This window comes from Desmodus rotundus, chromosome 9 (genome assembly GCF_022682495.2).
Source record: "Desmodus rotundus isolate HL8 chromosome 9, HLdesRot8A.1, whole genome shotgun sequence".
Classification (NCBI taxonomy): Eukaryota; Metazoa; Chordata; class Mammalia; order Chiroptera; family Phyllostomidae; genus Desmodus; species Desmodus rotundus.
This window is the reverse complement of record NC_071395.1, coordinates 46,220,790-46,243,154: the sequence shown is the minus strand read 5'-3', so window position 1 is coordinate 46,243,154 and position 22,365 is coordinate 46,220,790. Positions and strand designations below refer to the sequence as shown.

The 22,365-nt window shown below is 40.1% G+C and overlaps 2 protein-coding genes across 2 annotated transcripts; both read right to left on the bottom strand.

Annotated features, from left to right (window-relative positions):
* Nucleotides 1–7,495: 7,495 nt before the first annotated feature.
* Nucleotides 7,496–8,456, bottom strand: LOC128779227 (olfactory receptor 7A10-like). Its single transcript, XM_053911236.1, has 2 exons — nt 7,967–8,456; nt 7,496–7,689 (listed from the first exon to the last, which is right to left on the bottom strand). Exons 1-2 carry the CDS (start codon nt 8,454–8,456, stop codon nt 7,496–7,498), a joined length of 684 nt encoding a protein of 227 aa, XP_053767211.1.
* A 12,100-nt stretch (nt 8,457–20,556) lies between these two features.
* On the bottom strand, nt 20,557–21,898 carry LOC112296425 (olfactory receptor 7A17). The gene has a single exon (XM_024551267.3). The coding sequence runs from the start codon at nt 21,896–21,898 to the stop codon at nt 20,936–20,938; it is 963 nt and encodes a 320-aa protein (XP_024407035.2). The 3' UTR covers nt 20,557–20,935.
* Between the last annotated feature and the right edge of the window lie 467 nt (nt 21,899–22,365).

The following is a 22,365-nucleotide window of genomic DNA, read 5'->3' as shown; positions in this document are numbered from 1 at the left end:
TAATTTCTAGAAACTTTTAATATGTTACTTTTCATTGCAAAAGAAAAGGAAAGTAGCACATGGAATAGTGTGGCTAATCAGCAAACTTTAAGATAAGATGCCATGATCATGTAGGTGGGACTAATGTGCTCACCATGGTCCTAACATTTGGAAGAGGAGGGAAGAATAGTCGGAATCAGAGGGAGACTGAAAGATGCCACACTGCTGGCTTTAAAGCTGGAGAAAGGGCCATGCAGCATGAGAAATTGGGCTAGAAGAGGAAACAGGATCTTCCCTGGAGCCTAAAGAAGGAACCGGGCCCCACAAACATCTTGATATCGGCCCATTAACACATCAGGCTTCTGACTCCCAGAGCTATATGTGAATTAATTTGTTTCTTTTAAAGCCTTAGTGTGGTGATTTGTTACAGTAGCAATATCAATGTGATACAGACATTTATTCAATCATTTTTTGAAGGAAAATGACTTTAAGGACCTCAATTCATTTACTTGCATCCCTTGGGTGGGGACATATTCTGCTGACACACCCAATAAGCAGAAGAAAATAAATCTAAAGTCTACTTGGAGATTCTGCCCCACTAGCTGGTACAGAGAATTCCCCATTGCATTAAAGAAAATGTGATTCAGACTTTGAACTCTTTGGACTTTAAGATAGGAAAATAATTCATTATTCACATGACAAACAACCACTCTGGTCATGTGGCTCAGTTGGTTGGAGAATCACTCAATGTACTGAAAGTTTGCCTGTTCAATTCCCAGTCAGGGCACTTGCTTGGTTTGCAGCAGGTTTGATCATCGATTGTGGTGTGTGTCGATGGAGAAAGATCAATATTTCTCTCCCACCTGAATTCTCTCTCTCACTCTTTCTATCTCTCTCACTCTTTCTATTTCTCTCTCTCTCTGGCTCTCACCAATGGAAACATGTCCTGGACTTTTACATCTATTTCCTACACCAAGGTAGGGAACTTTTCTGTCATTTTGTTCAAATAGGTTTCCAATTTCTTTCTCTTTCTCTCTTCTCCTTCCGGCACCCCCATGCTGTGAATGTTGGTGTGCTTGAAGCTGTCCTGGAGGCTCCTTACACTACCGTCACTTTTTTTACATTCTTTTTCCTTTTGCTGTTCTGAGTGGGTGTTTTTTTCTTCCCTATATTTCAAATTGCAGATTTGATTCTCTTTTCCAAAGTAGAAACTGTGTTTCACATTTCCCTATTGATGATATTACATAACAGACTTAGTTAACAAGTGGAGTTTATTTCACGTGGTTAACACAACTCATGAATATTCTTTTAGTAACAAGAAAGAAAATTCTTGAGACCCTATGGGCCATTTGAGAAGAAATTATTCTTAAGATATCCATTTGGCCCCAAGAAATAAATGGGAATTTCCAAATATTTTTTATTCAAATTTGGGAAAATTATTGTGTGAGAAAATGGAAAAAATACAAAATGCCTATATGTTAGAGCAGAAAGCATGATAAACTGAAGTCCTTCTATTATTTAGAGAAGTTGAATTTGAATAAATGAAAATTCTAGTAAATAAAAAAAAAGAGACATACTGAACTTTCCAAGCCCATTGATGTCACTCTCCACAGACCAGCTCCACCTTGTACTTGACTCAGATGTCTTCAGCAACAAGATGGGCATTGTCAATCTGCAGAGCTATGCAGCATTGTCCACAGACCTTGCAAAGATCTGAGCCCTCAGGTCCTCGATGGTCTTGAAATGATGTCTCCAGTCTCTTCTGGGGTCAATTCTCCTCCAGGTGTTCCAGGACGTTCCTCTCCAGTCTCCCATTATCAGCCTCCAGGCTACTCACCCTCTCCAGGTAGGCAGCCAGGTGTCCATTCAGACATTGCATAGACTCCTTTTGACTCTGGATACCCCCTAGGCCTGCCACACCCCCAGTCATCCCCCAGGCAAGCCCCCTAGATCCCCAGCTGCCCCTCACACTGGTGGAGTGGGACACGAGCCCAAGACCCCAGGGACTGCATACATGGTGGTTGAGCTGCTGCCTGGCTGGGCCAGTGGCTGGGCAACTGCAGGAGCCCAGAGGCTGTATTTTGTGGAGAAGCTAGAGTGGGTTCTGAAGGTCAAGTTGTTCAGGGAGGAAGGCAAGAGGCCATTAAGGTTTGAGGCAAAGTCCTGATTAAAATATCTCTTTAAAAAAGTTTTTATTAATTAATTTAGAGACAGAGGAGAAGATGGAGAGAGACAGAGAGAGAGGAATGGGTGTGGAGACAGAGAGAGAAATACCAATTTGTTGTTCCACTTTTCAATGCATTCTTTGGTTGCTTCTTGGATGTGCCCTGACCAGAGATCAAACCTGCAACCTTGGTATACTAAGATGATGCTCTGACAAACTGAGCTGCCGGGCCAAGGCCCCAACTAATACATTTCTGAAAAAGACTATAGTAGATACAATTAAAACCTCCAAAAGATGTATACTTACTAATCCCCAGAAATTTTAAATGTTATTTTATTACTAAGGGGTGGAATCTGCTGACCTTAAGATAAGGAGATTTGCAAAGTGAGAAGAGAGTAAGAAAATAAGAAAGGAACAGAGAACTATAAAACATTCAGAAAGCAATGAATTAAATGTCAATAACGGGGAGAACCAAGATGGCGGCGTAGGTGGACACACTGTGCCTCCTTGAACAACCAGAACTGACAGAAAATCGAATGGCAAGGAAGTCCGACACCAAAGAGATAAAAAAATAAACATTCATCCAGACTGGTAGGAGGGGCAGAGACAGGCAGCCAGGGTGGAGAGGACTCACGTTGCTGTGGCGGGACTGAGACTGGCAGAGTGTGGGACCAACAGGGCAGGCAGTCTGACCACTACCACACCCTGCGGCCCCACATTCTCGCACAGGTAAACCAAGAGGGCCGGACTCAGAGTGGTGGAGAACGGGGCAGGCAGAGCAGCGGGTAGCACCCTGCAGCCCCACATTCGCTCACAGATAAGCCGGGAGGAACAGCGGGGAGCAAGGCAGACCAAGTAACCCAGGGCTCCAGTGTGGGGGAAATAAGGCCTCAAACCTCTGATTGAAAACGCCCATGGGGGTTGGGGTGGCAGCAGGAGAGACTCCCAGCCTCACAGGAGAGGTCGTTGGAGAGACCCACAGGGGCCTAGACTGTGCACAAGCCCACCTACTCAGGAACCAGCAACAGAGGGGCCGAATTTGATTGTGGGTAGCAGAGGGAGTGGCTGGAATCCGGTGGAGAGTGGAGCGGGTGCCATTGCTCCTTCTCGGCCCCTCCCCCATGTTCAGCATCACAGCCCAGCAACCAGTGTTACCCGGCCCCTGGTGAACACCTAAGGCTCTATCCCTTTAAGTAACAGCCACGCTAAGACAAAAAAAAAAAAAAAAAAGGCCCAAATGGCATAACACTTCAAAGCTCCAGAAAAAATACAACTAAGCGAGGAAGAGATAGCCAACCTGTCAGATGCACAGTTCAAAACACTGGTTATTAAGACGCTCACAGAATTGGTTGAATTTGTTCAAAAACTAGATGAAAAAACGAAGCCTATGCCAGGAGAAACAAAGGAAAATGTACAGGGAACCAATAGTGATGCTAAGGAAACTAGGACTCGAGTCAATGGTGTGGACCAGAAGGAAGAAAGAAACATCCAACCAGAAAAGAATGAAGAAACAAGAATTTGGAAAAATGAGGAGAGGCTTAGGAACCTCCAGGACATCTTGAAACGTTCCAACATCCGAATTATAGGGGTGCCAGAAGGAGAAGAGGAAGAACAAAAAATGGAAAACTTATTTGAAGAAATAATGAAGGAGAACTTGCCCAGTCTGTCAAAGGAAATAGACTTCCAGGAAGTCCAGGAAGCCCAGAGAGTCCCAAAGAAGCTGGACCCAAGGAGGAACACACCAAGGCACATCATCATTACATTAGCCAAGAGTAAAGAGAAGGAGAGAATCTTAGAAGCAGCAAGAGAAAAGGACACAGTTACCTAAAAAGGGGTTCCCATAGACTGTCTGCTGATTTCTCCAGAGACCTTGCAGGCAAGAAGGGACTGGCAAGAAGTATTCGAAGTCATGAAAGGAAAGGGCCTACATCCAAGATTAGTGTTTCCAGCAAAGCTATCATTTAGAATGAAAGGGCAGATAAAGTGCTTCTCAGATAAGGTCAAGTTAAAGGAGTTCATCATCACCAAGCCCTTATTACATGAAATGTTAAAGGGACTTATCTAAGAAAAAGAAGATCAAAAATATGAACAGTAAGAATGACAGGAAACTCACAGTTATTAACAACCACACCTAAAACCAAAACAAAAGAAAACTAAGCAAACAACTAGAACAGAAACAGAACCACAAAAATGGAGATCACATGGAGGGTTATCAATAGGGGATTGGGAGGGGGAAAGAGGGGGGAAAGGTACAGAGAATAAATAGCATAAATGATAGGTAGAAAATAGACAAGGGGATGGTAAGAATAGTGTAGGAAATGTAGAAGCCAAAGAACTTATAAGTATGACCCATGGACATGAACTATAAGGGGGGAATGTGGGAGGGAGGGGGTGGGCAGGATGGAGTTGAGTGAAGGGGCAGAAATGGGACAACTGTAATAGCATAATCAATAAATATATCAAAAAAAGAAAAGAAAAAATGTCAATAACCATGTACCTATCAATAATTACTTTGAATGTAAATGTATAAATGTTCCAATGAAAACACAAATGGATAAAGAAGGCATGATACATATATACTATGAGTATTACTTGGCCCTAAAAAGTGTGTAATCTTGCTATTTGTGACAACATAGATGGATTTAATGGGTACTGTGCTAAGTGGAATAAGTCAGACAGAGAAAGACAAATACCATATAATTTTTATACATGTGGAATCTTAAAAACAAAAACATGAACAAACAAAACAGGAACAGACTCATAGCTACAGAAAACAAATTGGTGGTTGCCAGATGTTAAGGATATTTTGGGGATAAGTGAAAAAATGAAGGGATGTAGAAGAACAAATTGGTGGTTACAGAATAGTCATGGGGATGTAAAGTACAGCATAAGGAATATAGTCAATAATAACTATTAACTATAATAACTGTATAAAGTGTCAGATGGGTGCAAGACTGATCAGGGGGATCACATTGTCAATTATATAAATATCTAATCACTATGCTATATACCTCAAAATAACATAATATTAAATGCCAACTGTAATTAAAATTTTTTAATTTAGAAAAAGACAAAGAGATCGGCATAATTATACAGGTACTACTATAAAGTCACCATGGTGCTCTGAATGTAGAAGAGGAAGGAAGAATAATTGGACTCAGAGGGAGATTTGAAGATGGTACACCAGTTGCTCTGAGCCATGAGCCAAGGTATGCTTGTGGCCAAAATAAATTGGGATAGGAGAGGAAATGGATTATCCCTGCAACTCCAGAAGAAAACTGGTCCTGCAGACAACTTGGTTTTAGTCCACTGAAACTAGTTTAGGGCTTCTGACCTCCAAAACTGAAAAAACATTCGATTTTTTACTTTTATACTCAACTGTTGTAATTTGTCACAGCAGCAATAAGAATGAAATAGAGACATTATTAAAAAAAAAAATTTAGGTGGGGAGAACGGATCTTAACTTTTCTTTTTTAAACATATTTTATTGATTATGCCATCAAAGTTTCCCCAATTTTTTTGCCCCTTTATCCTCCCTCTGCCCTGCACACCCCAACCCTCCAGAATTCCCCCCCTTGCTTCATGTCCATGGGTTGTACATATAGGTTCTTTGACTTCTCTGTTTCTTATACCATTCTTAACCTCTTCCCACATATTTTATGCCTACCAATTATGCTTCTTGTTCCCTGTACCTTTATACCCATATTCTTTCCCTCCCCTTCCCCACTGAAAACCCTCCATGTGATGTCCATTTCTCTGATTCTGTTCCTGTTCTAGTTGTTTGCTTAATATTTGTTTTTGTTGGGGATTTTTTTAGGTTCAGTTGTTGATAGTTGTGACTTTGTCATATTACTATTCATAGTTTTTGATCTTCTTCAATTTCTTGGATAAGTCCCTTTAACATTTCATATAATAAAGGCTTGGTGATGATGAGTTCCTATAATTTGACCTTATCTGGGAAGCACTTCATCTGCCCTTCCATTCTAAATGATAGCTTTGCTGGTTAGAGTAATCTTGGATGTAGGTCCTTGCCTTTCATGACTTCAAATACTTCTTTCCAGCTCCTTTGTAGGTCTTTGTTCCAATATTAGAAGATGGCATTCATGATTATTCCTATTGAAGTTTATTTCCAATCACTGCATAAAAAGTAACTCCATGAGATTCCCTTGTAGGTAAGCAGGAGAGGGTGAAAAACCTTGTATGTTTGTGCAACACTTACAACTCTGAGTCATAGAACTGACAGGAATTCAAGCTGTCTAGTGAATCATTGTGTATATGGTCATTTATGTATATATATGACATATCTATAGATCACATGTATAATATATTTACTGGATGAGATTGATGAAGTTCTTTCCCTACCTCTCCAGTGGTTACAATAATATTTACAGTAGGGGGAAATGTGTCATTTACAGAAATAGAGGGAATCATATTTTTAGGCAGGAATGAAAGTTTTCAAGTAGAGGCAGGAAGATCATTCAATAGAAAACATAATTACACTAAGCAATACTTTCCCCAAGCATAAATTCCTTTACACATGGATACTGATCTTATACACATCAATAAGCAAACACACAATAAAAATACCTTACATAGTAATACATGTATGACTTAAAATTTGCTTCATTACACTTAAGGTCATCTTTGACTCTAAACAAATATTATGTCAAACTATATTATGAAATTTGTGTTTTGATGTCGACTAGAATTGGAAACATAATTTGATGGTCTGTTTTACCTGTGACTATGGTAAGAATGTGGACGCCAAGCTCAAGAAGACAACTCAATGACCTCTTACAAAGCACACTATATTTTAAACTCTACATCTTCCGTAAGAGCAGTTATGGTAGTGATACATGAAGAAATGATGTACAAGAAGTGTTAAATTGTGTTCATCTAGTTTTGTCTCTTATGAAATGATATATATGGCGTTGGTTACCAAGTACAGTGTAATTCCATAAGAGTAGTACAACTCAAGATTTTTCTTTTAATGAAACAAAATAAAAATTACTCAATATGATATATTTCCTTTCAATGGTTCCTAAGAAATCCACATAGTCTCCATGAGATAAATGGAAGTATCCACATATTTCATCCAAGGCTGGGAATCAATTTGGTAGAGGAGGAAAAAAACAAAGAAAAAGCTGCTATATATCAGAAAGTTGAAAAGTTAATAAAGTGATTCGCTTAAATATTATAGAGAAGTTGAAATCATAGAAACACAAACTTGAGGTAATAAACAGAGAGAGTACATTCTACTTCCACAACCTGATTGAAGAGTCACAACATCTGGCTCTGAGGCTTTGAGCCCTGCAATCATGGGCATTTATTCAGCCCAAGGACAAATGGTCCTTATGTAGCTGCCATCCCAACTAATCTTCTCAGAGCCCCCTTTATGTCTCTGTTCCTGACACTGTAGATGAAGGGGTTCAGCATGGGTGTGACCACTGTGTACATCACTGAAGCAACTGCACTTAAATGTGAGTTGTGAGTACCGGCAGAGCTGAGATACACGCCTAGGCTCGTACCATAAAATAAGGAGACAACTGAGAGATGAGAGGCACAGGTGGAAAATGCTTTATACTTCCCCTGAGCTGATGGTATTGCTTTTATGAAGGTACTATCTTAAAGTAAGAGTAAAGGATCCCACTGAGGGGACCACTAGCCAGTAGCCCAGCTGAAAAATGTATCATCATGTCATTAATAAAGGTGTCAGAACAGGCGACTTGGTTTTGATTTCACAAAAAAAGTGAGGGATTCCCAAGTCTGGACAGAAGGACAATCGCAACACCATTAAGCATTGCAGCAAGGAGTCCAGGGCACTAATGAACCAGGACACCAGGACCAGCAGTTTACAGAGCTGGGGGATCATGATGAGCATGTAGCATAGAGGGTGACAGATGGCCACAAACCGATCATAGGCCATCACGGTCAGGAAGAAGTTGTCCAACCCTGCAAAGAGTATGAAAAAATACATCTGTGTGATGCAGCCTGCATAGGTGATGGCTTTGCTTTGTGTCTGGATGTTCAGCAGCATCTTTGGGATGGTGGTGGAGGTTAAACAGATGTCTACCAAGGACAGGCTGGAGAGAAAGAAGTACATGAGGGTGTGGAGGTGGGAGTCTGAGCTGACAGCCAGGATGATGAGCAGGTTTCCCAGCAAAGTGATCAGGTACGTGGAGAGGAACAGTCCAAATAAGTGGGGCTGCAGTTCTGGGTCCTCTGAGAGTCCCAGGAGAAGAAACTCTGAAATTTGTGTAAGATTCACTGCTTCCATGTGATGCTTGACTACCAGGATATAAGAAAAGTACATGACTCATTTTCACTCATGCAAGCATTAGTAAACTAGCTTAAGTACAACCATTTATATTTTAGAATCAAGAAATTAATTTCATATTTGGTGTGTGGTCTGGAATTCTTTAGGACATTCCTAGTGCCATTTACCTTAGAATTTCTTTCTGTGTAAAGACTCATGAAAAATTCTTGTGTCTAACTCAATCTGTTCAGTATGAAAAATAAAAGTAAAATGGCAATGGATGTGATGTAAAGCACAGCATGGTGACTCAAGCTGTGAGACTTAATGGTGTGTTTGAAACTTGCTAAAAAGGAGAGTTTCGAAGTCCTTATCAAAGAATAATGTCACTGTGTGTGGTGACAGGTTAACTACACTTAGTGTGGAGGTCATTTTGTAATATATACAAATATGAAATCATTATGTTGTACATGTGAAACTAATATAATGTTTTATGTCTATTCTAATTGAAAACATTGCATGCTAATCAGTTGTTATGTATGAGTATTCAAATTGGTGTTTATAATTTTCAAAGTTATATGAAATTTTCACTTCCTTCTTTTTTTCTTTTTCACAAGAACTACAAAAACTTTATATATGGCTGTTTCCATGTGGTAAAGAACACTATATAAATCAATTACTTAAACCAAAAGATTATACTTCAATTTTAAAATGTTTTTTGAAAATGCAATAGAGAGAACACAGTATCACTGACTGATAGATTGGACCACACAAAATTTATCAACTTTATACATTCCCCAAAAATGCATGTACACACACATAAAAGAACTAAATGGAAAGCAGACAGTTTGTGTAAAAACCTCCAATTCTTTCTTAGAAAGCAGCCTATCAAAAAATACAATAAGGGAATACACTCAATAATATTGTATAAGCTTACACAGTGACAGGTGATTACTAGACTCAGTGTGGTGATTGTTTTGCCACGTATACAGATGTGAGTCACTCTATTGTACACCTGAAACTAATGTCATATTGACTACAAACTGTACTTAAACAAACACACAACAAAAGAATGAAAATACTCTGATCATGCTATCCAAGAGCAAGGAGCTTACAGGTGGACAACATAGTGAGATTTATAATATTGTAGTCCAACTACAATTTAAAATAAATAAATTAATACACAAGAAAAGCAAAAACTTACACTGCAAAATGTCAATAGTGACCATAAACAGTTTACAAACCCACACATTTCCTTACTCAGCCTCACAGGCAAAGAAATAATCACAAAGGGAAGCTCACTTGTTTTCACCTACCAAGTAACTGCTTTTTCATGTGAATAGGCAGTGAGAGAAGATGCTGTGAAATGCATGTCCCATGCACTGCCACGACAAGGGTGTACTTGTGAGCCTTCCTTGGTTCAGATCTTTCTCATCCATAGGGAGACATAGTCTAATAGGCCCCATCATAAAATGTTTAAATGCCCTCACATCACCGCCTGTTCCTCCACAGCTAATAACCTATCTGTCTATTCCTGTTCATTGAACTTACGTTCTACTTCTACTGGAACGACCACACCTCCAATTCTCTCTCTTATTTGTCTCCTCTTAAAACAACTTAGTTGTCAACAATGACACCTGCATTTCTGAGTACAATGTTCACTTGCCTTTTAGCATCATGAATAAACATTCGTTTATGAGTAAAGCCAGCCAGCAACCACAGTGATCACTGGTGTCTGGGCTATGTTGGAATGGTTCTCAGGTGATTTCAGGTACAAGTTCTTGGTTTCTGGTCTCTCGGATCTTCTCCTGCCATGTCAGTTGGGCTCTCAGACTCACCTGCATGGGAACCTGACAAGGTTTCCCTGTGGGAGTCCAAAATCTTCCCTGGGTGGTAGATGATGGAGACCGAAACTCTGTCCCAGACAAGATGGCAAGGAGTGGTCAAGCATTGGTCTCCCTGCCAGATTCAGGTCTCCAAGGACAACAGCCACGTTTCTCCATCCGAAGGTTGCACATGCTGAGATGCTGCAGTACAGGAGCTACTTACAGCTCTCCAGGTCTGCTCATTAGGCACATTTACCTCTCAGCACTCTAATCTCTAAGCACAGAATTCCCCGTGGGGACGCTGGTCTGCTCAGAATGGAGAGTTTTCCTGCTGATTCTCCTTTCCTGGGAGACCACGTAATGAGCCATCTGAGCACAGTTTTGATGAGTCCTTCTCCATTAACTGCCCTGCTTCCTGACATCTACAGCTCCCAGCACCTCATCCCAACTCTGCATTAAAGTTTCTGAATGGATGGATCTAGAGGGCATTGTAGTCAGTGAAATAAGCCAGTCAGAAAAAATACAAATACCATATGTTTTCACTTATATGTGGAATCTAAAGAATAGGAGAAATGAAAAAAAAGAACTCTGTTTAGATTCATAGAAACAGAGAATGGACTTGTGGTTGCTAGAGGGGAAGTGGGTTGAGGGACTGGGAGAAAAAGGTAAAGAGAGTTAGAAGTACAAATTGGCAGTTACAAACCAGTCTCAGGGATGTAAAGCAGAGCATAGGGAATATAGTCCATAATATTTTAATAACTATGTGTGAGGCCAGTTGGGTACTGGAAACACCAGGAGGGACATGGCAGGGGTGGGGAGAACACTATTTAAAGTTTATGATTGTCTGACTGCTGTGCTGTATGCCTAAGACCAATGCAGAAAGATAGTAAAAGTAAACTGTAATTGAAAAACAAAGAGTCTTATTCTGAGAAATTTGTCTGACTTGTCTTTGGGTCTTCAAAACATTGATTTAGAGTGGGATGCACTCTTGATATCCCTAGACAATTAACATTTTCCTCTTTAGGAAAGGGGAGATAATTGTTCCTTTGCTATAAAACCTTGGGCACTGTACTCCTAGGCTTCATGATTGTTCAGCCAGAATAATTAGAGATTTCATAGTGATATCACAAGTTAACAGCTTACATTTGGTCCCTCATCATAACATGTTGATTAAATAGAAGAGATACTTTTAGATTTCAGGCACCATAACCCAGCTTAGTACTTTGTAACCATTGTCAAATCTATGTTTCACAGAAATGGGTTTTATGAGGTAGTACCTTGAGAAACTACCTCCTGCAATGCAGAAATGGGGCACAGAGGGATTTATTGTTGTGTTCAAAGGTATAAACCATCACACTCAATGGACAAAAACTTAGAGCTTTCCCACTAAGATCAGGAACTAGACAAGGATGCCCTCTCTCACCACTCCTATTCAACATAGTATTGGAAGTCCTAGCCACAGCAATCAGACAAGAAAAAGCAATAAAAGGCATCCAAATTGGAAAGGAGGAAATGAAACTGTCACTGTTTGCAGACGACATGATAGTGTACATGGAAAACCCTATAGACTCCACTCAAAAACTACTCGACCTAATAAATGAATTTGGCAAAACAGCTGGATACAGAGTCAATACCCAGAAATCAAAGGCATTCCTGTACACCAGCAACGAAACTGCAGAAACAGAAATCAGGAAAAAAATCCCATTCGATATAGCAACAAGAAAAATAAAGTACCTAGGAATAAACCTAACCAAGGAGGTAAAAGACCTGTACTCAGAAAACTACACAACACTGAAGAAAGAAATTAAGGAAGATACAAACAAATGGAAGCATGTACCATGTTCATGGATTGGAAGAATCAACATTATCAAAATGGCCATACTACCCAAAGCAATTTATAGATTCAATGCAATCCCTATTAGAGTACCCATGACATATTTCACAGATATAGAACAAACATTGCAGAAATTCATATGGAACCATAAACGACCTCGAATAGCTGCAGCAATTTTGAGAAAGAAAAACAAAGCAGGAGGGATCACAATACCTGATATCAAACTGTATTACAAGGCCACTGTAATCAAAACAGCCTGGTACTGGCATAAAAACAGGCACATAGACCAATGGAACAGAATAGAGAGCCCAGAAATAAACTCAAGTCTATACGATCAATTAATATTTGACAAAGGAGGCAGGAGCATAAAATGGAGCAAAAACAGCCTCTTCAACAGATGGTGTTGGGAGATCTGGACAGCTACGTGCAAAAAAATGAAACTCGATCACCAACTTACGCCATACACGAAAATAAACTCAAGATGGATAAAAGACTTAAATATAAGCCGTAACACCATAAAAGTCCTTGAGGAAAACATTGGCAGGAAAATCTCAGACATTCCACGCAGCAACATCCTCACAGACACATCCCCTAAAGCAAGGGACATAAAGGAAAGAATAAACAAATGGGACCTCATCAGAATAAAAAGCTTCTGCATGGCTAAAGAAAACAGCACCAAATTACAAAGAGTACCAACAGTATGGGAAAACATATTTGCCAACGATACCTCAGACAAGGGCCTGATCTCCAAAATATATAAAGAACTCACTCGACTCCACTCCAGGAAGACAAACAACCCAATTAAAAAATGGGCAAAGGACTTGAACAGACACTTCTCCAAGGAAGACATACAGAGGGCCCAGAGACATATGAAAAGATGCTCAGCATCACTAGCCATCAGAGAGATGCAAATTAAAACCACAATGAGGTATCATCTCACACCAGTCAGAATGGCCAACATAAACAAATCCACAAACAAATGTTGGAGAGGATGTGGAGAAAAGGGAACCCTTGTGCACTGTTGGTGGGAATGCAGACTGGTGAGGCCACTGTGGAAAACAATATGGAATTTCCTCAGAAAACTAAAAATGGAACTGCCCTTTGACCCAGTAATTCCGCTGCTGGGATTATACCCTAAGAACACTGAAACACCAATCCAAAAGAATCTGTGCACCCCAATGTTCATAGCAGCACAATTTACAATAGCCAAGTACTGGAAGCAACCGAAGTGCCCATCAGCAAACGAGTGGATCCAAAAACTATGGTATATTTACACAATGGAATTCTACGCAGCAGAGAGAAAGAAGGAGCTTATACCCTTTGCAACAGCATGGATGAAACTGGAGAGCATTATGCTAAGTGAAATAAGCCAGGAAGTGAGGGACAAGTACCATATGATCTCACCTTTAACTGGAACATAAGCAATAGAAGAAAAAAGCAAACAAAATATAACCAGAGACATTGAAGTTAAGAACAATCTAACAATAGCCAGGGCGGGGGTGGGGGGTGGGGGCGGGGATAGTGGGAAGAGGGTATTACAGGAACTACTATAAAGGACACATGGACAAAACCAAGGGGGAGGGTGGAGAGGGGGGAGGGAGGTGGGTTCACCTGGGGTGGGGTAGAGGGATGGGGAGAAAAGGCATACAACTGTAATTGCATAACAATAAAAAAATAAATAAATAAATAAAATAAAATAAAATAAAATAAAATAAAATAAAATAAAAAAAAAAAAAAAAAAAAAAAAAAAAAAAAAAAAAAAAGGTATAAACCAAGGAAGGGATAGAGTTTTGATTGCAATCAGAAAGGACACATCCAGTTTGGAGATTCTGGACCAGTTGGTCTCAAACGGAGATGGTTTTGCCCCTGGGAATGTTTCCACTGTGTGCAGTTTGGCTGCTAAACACCTGCAATGCACAGGACAGCACCCAACGCATACAATTACCCAGCCCCAAGTGTCAACAGTGACAAGGTGAAAGCACCTATTATAGACCAGTACTTGTCCACTTCATTGTGCACACAAGTCACCAAACCTTGGGGTTCAAATGCAACTTCTGGTCTCCAGTGGGCCCAGAGACTGCATTTCTGACACACTCCCAGGTGATGTTGAAATTGCTTCTTGTTCTGAGGACCACAGTCTGAGTAGCTGGCTATGGCCCTGTCTTAGAGGTAGGGGAGGGTAATTTTAGGTCTCTACCAGGAGTCATCTGTGTATGTAATTTTGAAAGAAAAGTTTTCCACTCATTCTGTAGAGGATGATAAATTCTGTGTTTGATTCTTTTAAATAGGATCTCCAGAGAGACACATAATAATTTGTATCTGGAAAGGCTTTGTAGTAGGCAGACGAAGGGCCTCAAAAGATGACAATATCCTAAGGCAGAGAACCTTGGAATATATTATGTCACTCAACAGGGTACCTATGATAAGAGATGAAATAAAGCTATTAGTCATTTGTCATACAATGAGGAGACAGTAGACTACCTCAGATTTTCCAGGTTGGTCAAATATATTCACAATGGTCCTCTAAATGTGGAAGGGAGCAGAAGAGTTGGTGTCAGAGAGGCATTTGGAGATTCTCTGTTGCTGGCATTGACGTTCAAGGATGGGTCATGGAGTCAAGGAATGCAGGAGGCTCTGGAAACTAGAATTGCAAAAAGGAGGCATTGCATTCCCCCCTGGATCACCCAGAAAAATCCAAGCCCTACAAGTATTTTGAGCTAAGCCCTTAAAGACCCATTTAAGGCATCTGACTGCTAGAACTGTAAGATTGAAAGTTGGTTGTTTTCTTTTTTTTTTAATTTTTATTGTTGTTCAATTACAGTTGTATGCCTTTTCTCCCCATCCCTCCACCCCACCCCAGCTGAACTCACCTCCCTCCTCCACCTCCACCCTCCCCCTTGGTTTTGTCCATGTGTCCTTTATAGTAGTTCCTGTAAGTTGGTTGTTTTCAGCCACTAGTGTAGTAATTTGTAAAAACAGGAAGGAGAAACTAATGTAGACATAGATCCAACAAGATATTGTTCAAGGAAACTGAGTGAAGCCTCGCAATCATTCAGTTATCTCACTTTGGACAAAGGTGTTTTGTTTTGAAATCCTACATTAAAACATAATCAACAAAAGAAAAAAGCAAACAAAATATAACCAGAGACATTGAAATTAAGAACAATGTAACAATAGCCACAGGGGAGTGGGGAGGGGATAGTGGGGAGAGGGGTTTACAGGAGCTACTATAAAGACACATGGACAAAATCAAGGGGGAGGGTAGAGGTGAGGAAGGGAGGTGGAATTGGCTGGGGTGGGGTGGAGGGATGGGGTGAAAATACAGACAACTTTAATTGAATAACTAAAAATTTTTTTAAAAAGAAAAGAAAACAATTACAGCTAATTTAGAGCTTTTGGCCCCATAGGTGGTACAAAGAATTTCCCACTGCATAAATGTAAATGTGGTCCTGACCTTGAAGTCTTTGAAGCTTTAAAGTGAAAAAAGTTATTCATTAAGATTAAGGTCACTTATTTTACTTAGATCTTTGTGTCAAGGTTTCTAACTTTTTCTAGTTCATGTTAATTCACACCTTTCTTCTTTTTATTTCTATATTGTCCAAATTTCTCTCAAGATTTCTTTCAGCATAATAGATGGGACTATAAATGAGACTGTGTGCATGTACATACATATTTGTGAATGTGTTTATTTGTAAAATGTAAACAATTTCTGGTCAAGATGTTTGCATAGGTAAACACAGGTTGCTTTCTTTCAAAACCACTTAAAATGACAACTAAAATATAGAACAGCCATCACTCAGAACCATCACAAATCAAGTTGAATGGAAGTCTGACAACTACGGAATTAAGGAAACCCCATTCATCCAGTTAGTAAGAGGGTGAATATGTGGACTGGGCTGGTCCCACATTCACATGTGCTGGATAAAAATTCAGGAACAATATCTCAAGAGTGAGGAGTCCCAGCCCCACACCACATCCCCCAGCAGGTTCTAGTGCAAGGAAGACAATTCTCCATAACTTCTTGGGGCAAAAACCAGCAGGGATTCAGTTGGTAGAAGAAACTTCAGGAGTCCCAAGCAGTTCCCCTTGAAGAACCCATACACAGACTTACTCACATTCACTACCTCTGAGCTCTAGCACTAGGGTAGCAGTTTGATGGGCACCAGTGGCATATGAGGGGGAAATGAAGTGTCTGGATTTGAGGCCACAGCTGGGGTAGTTTCCTCTCAGACAGAAAGGTGAGCAGAGGCCATTGTTTCGTTCTGACCCTCCCCTCCAAAGAGCCACAGGGCTAGCAGGATGGTGCCATGTTTGAGCCTCCATCAACCTGGCTAACACAGTTTGCTCTGCCCTAGGGATCCCCTGAGACTCCATCCCATCCAAATTTTGGGCCCGCCCAAACGGTTAACCATGACTTTTCCATATAAATGTCTGGTGTTGCCTCATGCTTCACAACCTCCTAAATCCTATCAAACAAGCAACCACTGGCCTCAATGATCCCCCAGCCCCCATAACTCTTGCTAAGTGGCCCCAGGCCTGTCACTGGCAGCCGCCCGTCTAGATTCACACTTAGGCTTTCCCTGAGAATCTTCAAGACCAGCACAAGTAGTAGCCATCTCAGACTGTTTTATAGCTATGCAGGGTGGGCCCTGAGCAGAACGCAGGTGGGGGTTGACCTTGGCCTGCACCACCTGGCAAATCCCAGTGCCTGCACACCCAGTGGACAGCTACAAACCACCACCCTGCCCCTGAACAACTGATCCTCCATGGAGGGTGGAGATTTCTGGTCAGTGGCTACTGCCAGATTTGCACCTGATTGGCCTGGGTAATCCCCTCCCAGTGACCTGCCATCAATCAAGGCTCAATCACAAGAGGAGGGTGTACTCAGCCCACATGGAGGGCACACCTCAAGACCCCACTTAGGTGATAGAGGAGGCTGAGCCAATGGACCCTCTAGAGCGCCTACTACATTAGACCATGTTACCGGGACAGGGAGTCATAGCAGCTCTACCTAATACATAGAAACAAACACAGGGAACCTGCCAAAATGAGGAGATGAAAAAACATGGCCCAAATGAAAGAACAGATCAAAACTCCAGAAAAAGAACTAAACAAAATGGAGATAAGCAATCTGTCAGATGCAGAGTTCAAAACAGTGGTTATAAGGATGTTTAAGGAACTTAGTGAGGATCTCAACAGCATAAAAAAGATCCAATCAGAAATGAAGGATTCACTAATTGAAATAAAGAACAAATAGCGTAAGCAGTCTGTGGGACAACTTTAAATATTCCAACATTTGCATTATAAGAGTGCCAGGAGAAGAAGGGAAAGAGCAACAAATTGGAAATCTATTTGAAAATATAATGAAAGAAAACTTCCCTAGTTTGGTGAAGGAAATAGACATGCAAGTCCAGGAAGCACAGAGAGTCCCAAACAAGATAGATGCAAAGAGGCTCACTCCAAGACACGTCATAATTAAAATACCAAAGGTAACTGATGAAATTCCATACTGTTTTCCACAGTGGCTGCACAAGTCTGCGTCCCCACCAACAGTGCACTAGGTTTTCTTGTGCTCCACAACCTCTCCAACACTTGTTGTTTGTTCATTTGTTTATGATGGCCATTCTCATTGGTGTGAAGTGACAACTCACTGTGGTTTTAATTTGCATCTCTCTGATGGCTAGTGATGCTGAGCATCTTTTCATGTCTCTGGACCCTCTGTATGTACTTCTTGGAGTACTGTCTGTTTAGGTCTTTTACCCATTTTTTGATTGAGTTGTTTGTCTTCCTGGGGTGGACTCGTGTGAGTTCTTTATATATTTTGGAGATCAAACCTCTGTCCAAGATATCACTGGCAAATATGTTTTCCTATATGGTTGTTTCCCTTAGTTTTGCTAACATTTTCTTAGCTGTGCAGAAGCTTTTTATTTTGATAAGACCCTCTATATTTCTTATGCTGTACTTAACATTTTCATGACCATAAGCCTCTCGATCCATTCAGTGAGCATTGCTTAGGTATAGCCATTTCGTAGTGAAATCCCACCTTCAAATAAAAAGTGAAAATTAAAGTTCATTTGGAGATATTCTGCCCCACTAGGTGGTACTCAGAATTCCCCATTGCATAAGTGTAAATGTTCTGACCTTGAAGCCTTTGAGGATCTAAAATAGGAAAAATAATTTCTTATTAAAATTGTAGTCCTCCTTTAACTCTTCATGTCAAAATGTTTACATTCTCTCAATTTTGTGTTCACTCAAACATTCTTTCCTTTTATTTTTATTCCCTCCAACTTTCTCTCGAGATTTCTTTAGCATAATAAATGAGAATATATGTGATTCTGTGTGCATGTACATATATATGTGTGAATGTGCTTATTTGAGAGAAAAGTGCATACAATTGTACACTCATACACTCCTAAACTTCAACATTGTCTTTGACCTCAACACAGTATTGCAATACATTTCATTTATTCTGCACAATATTTATCTGTAATTAGAATTTATTATCTCATATTACCTTCAGAAATGAAGCAACTGGTTCAGGGTGATTACATTTTTAACAATAACATAACAAAGAAGTTAACACTTATACACCTTTACAAAGATACACAAATGGGGTTGTGTAGTATAAATTCTTAATTTTTGTATGGCTCACTTAATTCAGCATGTTGTATATGCAGTACATTGTATGTAATTATGCTCCATGAATCAGTTAGAAATTAAATTTTCTAGTAGAGCATGGCTCAGGGTCACATCTAGAGCACAAGTAGCTGAGTCACCCCCAGAAGTGCTGGGGGAATCTCTTCTAACCAAGAAGAGACAAAATGTTATATATCAATATAGGATTAAAATAAAGCTATTATCATTTAATAAATCCATTTTTGCCATAAAGTAATGACTCACTTGCATGTATAAAGGGAGTAAACTGATGTGAATTTGTTCAGCAGAGAAGAGCACTAAGCCACACACAGCATCATGGATGAGCCTTAGGGACACAATAGAGAGACTGACAGCTGATTGCCGGCCCATGAGGAGACAGTCAGACTCAGAACAACTTCCCACCATGTAATCCCATTGGCAACAAATGCATCATATTAAGCCATTTGCTTCTAGGATCACTAGGTGTGCAGTAAAACCCAATGACAACAGTAACAAAAGTGGACAGAAGGGAAGAAAATTATTGTAATCTGTTGCTTGTTATTGTAGACTTTTGTTTTGATATTTAAATATGGCATTCATGATTATTCTGTTATTGAACTTTACTTCACATAACTACATTAAAGAGGGAGTCCATTGAGTGTCCATTGTAGGTAAGCAGAAGTGGTTGAAAGAACATGTGTGTTTGTGCGGCACGTACGACTCCAAGTCCCAGAACTGGACAGGAATGCCGGCTCTCTAGTGAGTCATTGTTCGGCCATTTACATATATATATGACATATCTATAGATCACATATGTAATATATACACTGCATGAGATTGATGTAGCTCTTTCCCTACCTCTCCAGTGATTAAAATAATATTTACAGTAGGGGGAAATGCTTCATTTAGAGCAATAGAGGGAGTCATATTTTTAGGCAGCAATGAAAGTTTCCAAGTGGAGGTAGGAAGATCATTCAATAGAAAACATAATTACACCAAGCAATACTTCACCCCAAGCATAAATTTCTTTACACTTGGACACTGATCTTATACACATCAATAAGTAAACATACACCATAAAAACTAGTTTACATAGTAGTAAATGTATGACTTAAAATTTTGCTTCTTCATACTTAAGGTCGTCTTTGACTCTCAGGACATATTCTGTTAAACTAAGTATTGAAGTTTGTGTTTGCACGTCAACTAGAATTGGAGACATGATTTGATGGTCAGTTTTGCCTGTTACTATGGTAAGAATGTGGACACCAAGCTCAATAAGAATCAGGATCCTAATGAGGGAAGACAACTCAATGGCCTGTTACTAAACACACTATATGTTGAAGTCTACATTTTCAATAAGAGCAGTTATGGTAGTGAGAAATGAAGAAATGACATACAAGAAATGTTAAACTGTGCTCCTCTAGTTTCCTCTTCTATGAAATGATATAAATGGTTTTGGCTACCAAGTGCAGTATAATTCTGTAGGAGAACTACATCTCAAGATGTTTCTTTTAGTGAATCTAGAAAAATTCCTCAGAAATTATTCATTTCATTTCAAAAGAAATTGCTCCTAACAAATCCACGTAGTCTCCATAAGATAAATGGGAGCATCCAAATATTTCATCCAAGGCTGGGAATCAATTTGGGAGAGGAGAAAAATGACAAAGAAAAGCTGCTGGAGATCACAGTGTTCAAAAGTTATTAAAGTGATTCACTTAAATTGTATAGAGAGGTTGAAATCATAGAAACAGAAACTCCAGGAAATAAACAAGCTACTTCCATATCCTGATAAAAAGTCACAAATTTTATTTTTATGGAATGAAATAATGTATAGACTTAGAAGCCAAGTGAGGTTTTTTCCACATCAGTAATATCACTTACTATTATTCTACCTACAGAACAAAAACAAATTACTTACAATGATATGTCATTTTTTTTATGATATGTCATTTGAGAAGAAATTATTCTCAAGATTTTTGTTGCCATAGAAGTAAATAAAAACATCCAAATATTCCTATTCAAAGTTAGAAATATCTTTGAGAAAGAAAAAGGACAAAGGGAATAACTGTCTAGACAACAGACAAAGTAGAAAGCTTAATAAAATGGTGACTTAAACTGTATAGAGAAGTTGAAAAGAACACAGGAAATTCCAGGACAGAAATAAAAGGAGCAAGTTCAAATCCCACAATCTGATTACAAAACCGTAATTTCTGGTTTTGAGGTTTGGGGCCAGTAAAGCAAGGTCACTTTTTCAGACTCAGGGCAATTGTCCCCTTTGTACCTGCCATCCCAAAGAATTTTTTGAGAGCTCTCTTTATGTCTCTGTTCCTGAGACTATAGATGAAGGGGTTCAGCATGGGTGCGACCACTGTGTACATCACTGAGGCTGTTGCACTGAACTGTGAGCTGTGGGTACCAGCAGAGCTGAGATACACGCCGAGGCTCGCACCATAAAATAAGGACACAACTGAGAGATGAGATGCACAGGTGAAAAATGCTTTATACTTCCCCTGAGCTGATGGGATTGCTCGTATGGAGGACACTATCTTAGAGTAAGAGTAAAGGATCCCAGCCAGGGGACCACCACCCAGTAGCACAGTTGCAAAATACATCATTGTGTCATTCAAAAAGGTGTCAGAACAGGCAAGTTGGACTACCTGTTGGCAGTCACAGAAAAAAAGGGGGATTTCCAAATCTGCACAAAAAGAAAGTCGCAACACCATTAAGCATTGTAGCAAGGAATCCAATGCACTTATGATCCAGGACACCAGAACCAGCAGTCCACAGAGCCGGGGATTCATGATGACTGTGTAGTGCAGGGGGTGACAGATGGCCACAAACCGGTCATAGGCCATCACAGTCAGGAGGAAGTCGTCCAACCCTGCAAAGAGTATGAGAAAATACATCTGAGTGATGCACCCTGTATAGGTGATGGCTTTGCTCTCTGTCTGGATGTTGAGCAGCATCTTTGGGATGGTGGTGGAGGTGAAGCAGATGTCTACCAGGGACAGGTTGGAGAGGAAGAAGTACATGGGGGTGTGGAGGTAGGAGTCTGAGCTGACAGCCAGGGTGATGAGCAGGTTTCCCAACACAGTGATCAGGTACATGGAGAGGAACAGCCCAAAGAGAAGGGGCTGAAGTTCTGGGTCCTCTGATAGTCCCAGGAGAAGAAACTCTGACACTCTAGTAAGGTTCCCTGGATCCATGAGGTGGAGCTGACTTTCAAGATGGTGAAAGAGAACAGGAGTAATTTTCTTATAAGCCAGTGTTACTCGCATAGCTCTATGCTACTGTTTATATTTTGTAGTCAAGAAATTAATTTCAGTGATTTCAGATGGATTTGTCCCCTGTAGGAGTTTTCTGTGTCATCTCAGAGTAGGCATTTTTGTTCCAGCCTGCTTTTTTCCCAAGATGTCAGGCATACTACAGTTTTAATGAGAAATATATCATGTATTTCAGGAATATAAATTGAGTGCTGAATATGTTTTCCACACTGTCCAGGCTGTGAGTAGAAGGTGCTGAAGAACACAAGTCCTTACCAGTAAATACCAGCAGAGAATATGAAACTGGAAAAAACCAGTGTTCATGCTGCTTGTCACATACTGAACCAAATAAGCAGAGATGGAGATTGCATATTTATGGACACTTTATTCTGATGGCAGGCAATCTGAGA

Coding starts and splice junctions, on each gene's coding strand:
- LOC128779227 (XM_053911236.1), bottom strand. CDS start 8,456: ATGTACTTTTCTTATATCCTGGTAGTCAAGCATCACATGGAAGCAGTG. Junction 7,690..7,966: donor CCTGGTGTCCTGGTTCATTA/GTGCCCTGGACT, acceptor CTCATCTCTCAG/TTGTCTCCTTATTTTATGGT.
- LOC112296425 (XM_024551267.3), bottom strand. CDS start 21,898: ATGGATCCAGGGAACCTTACTAGAGTGTCAGAGTTTCTTCTCCTGGGA.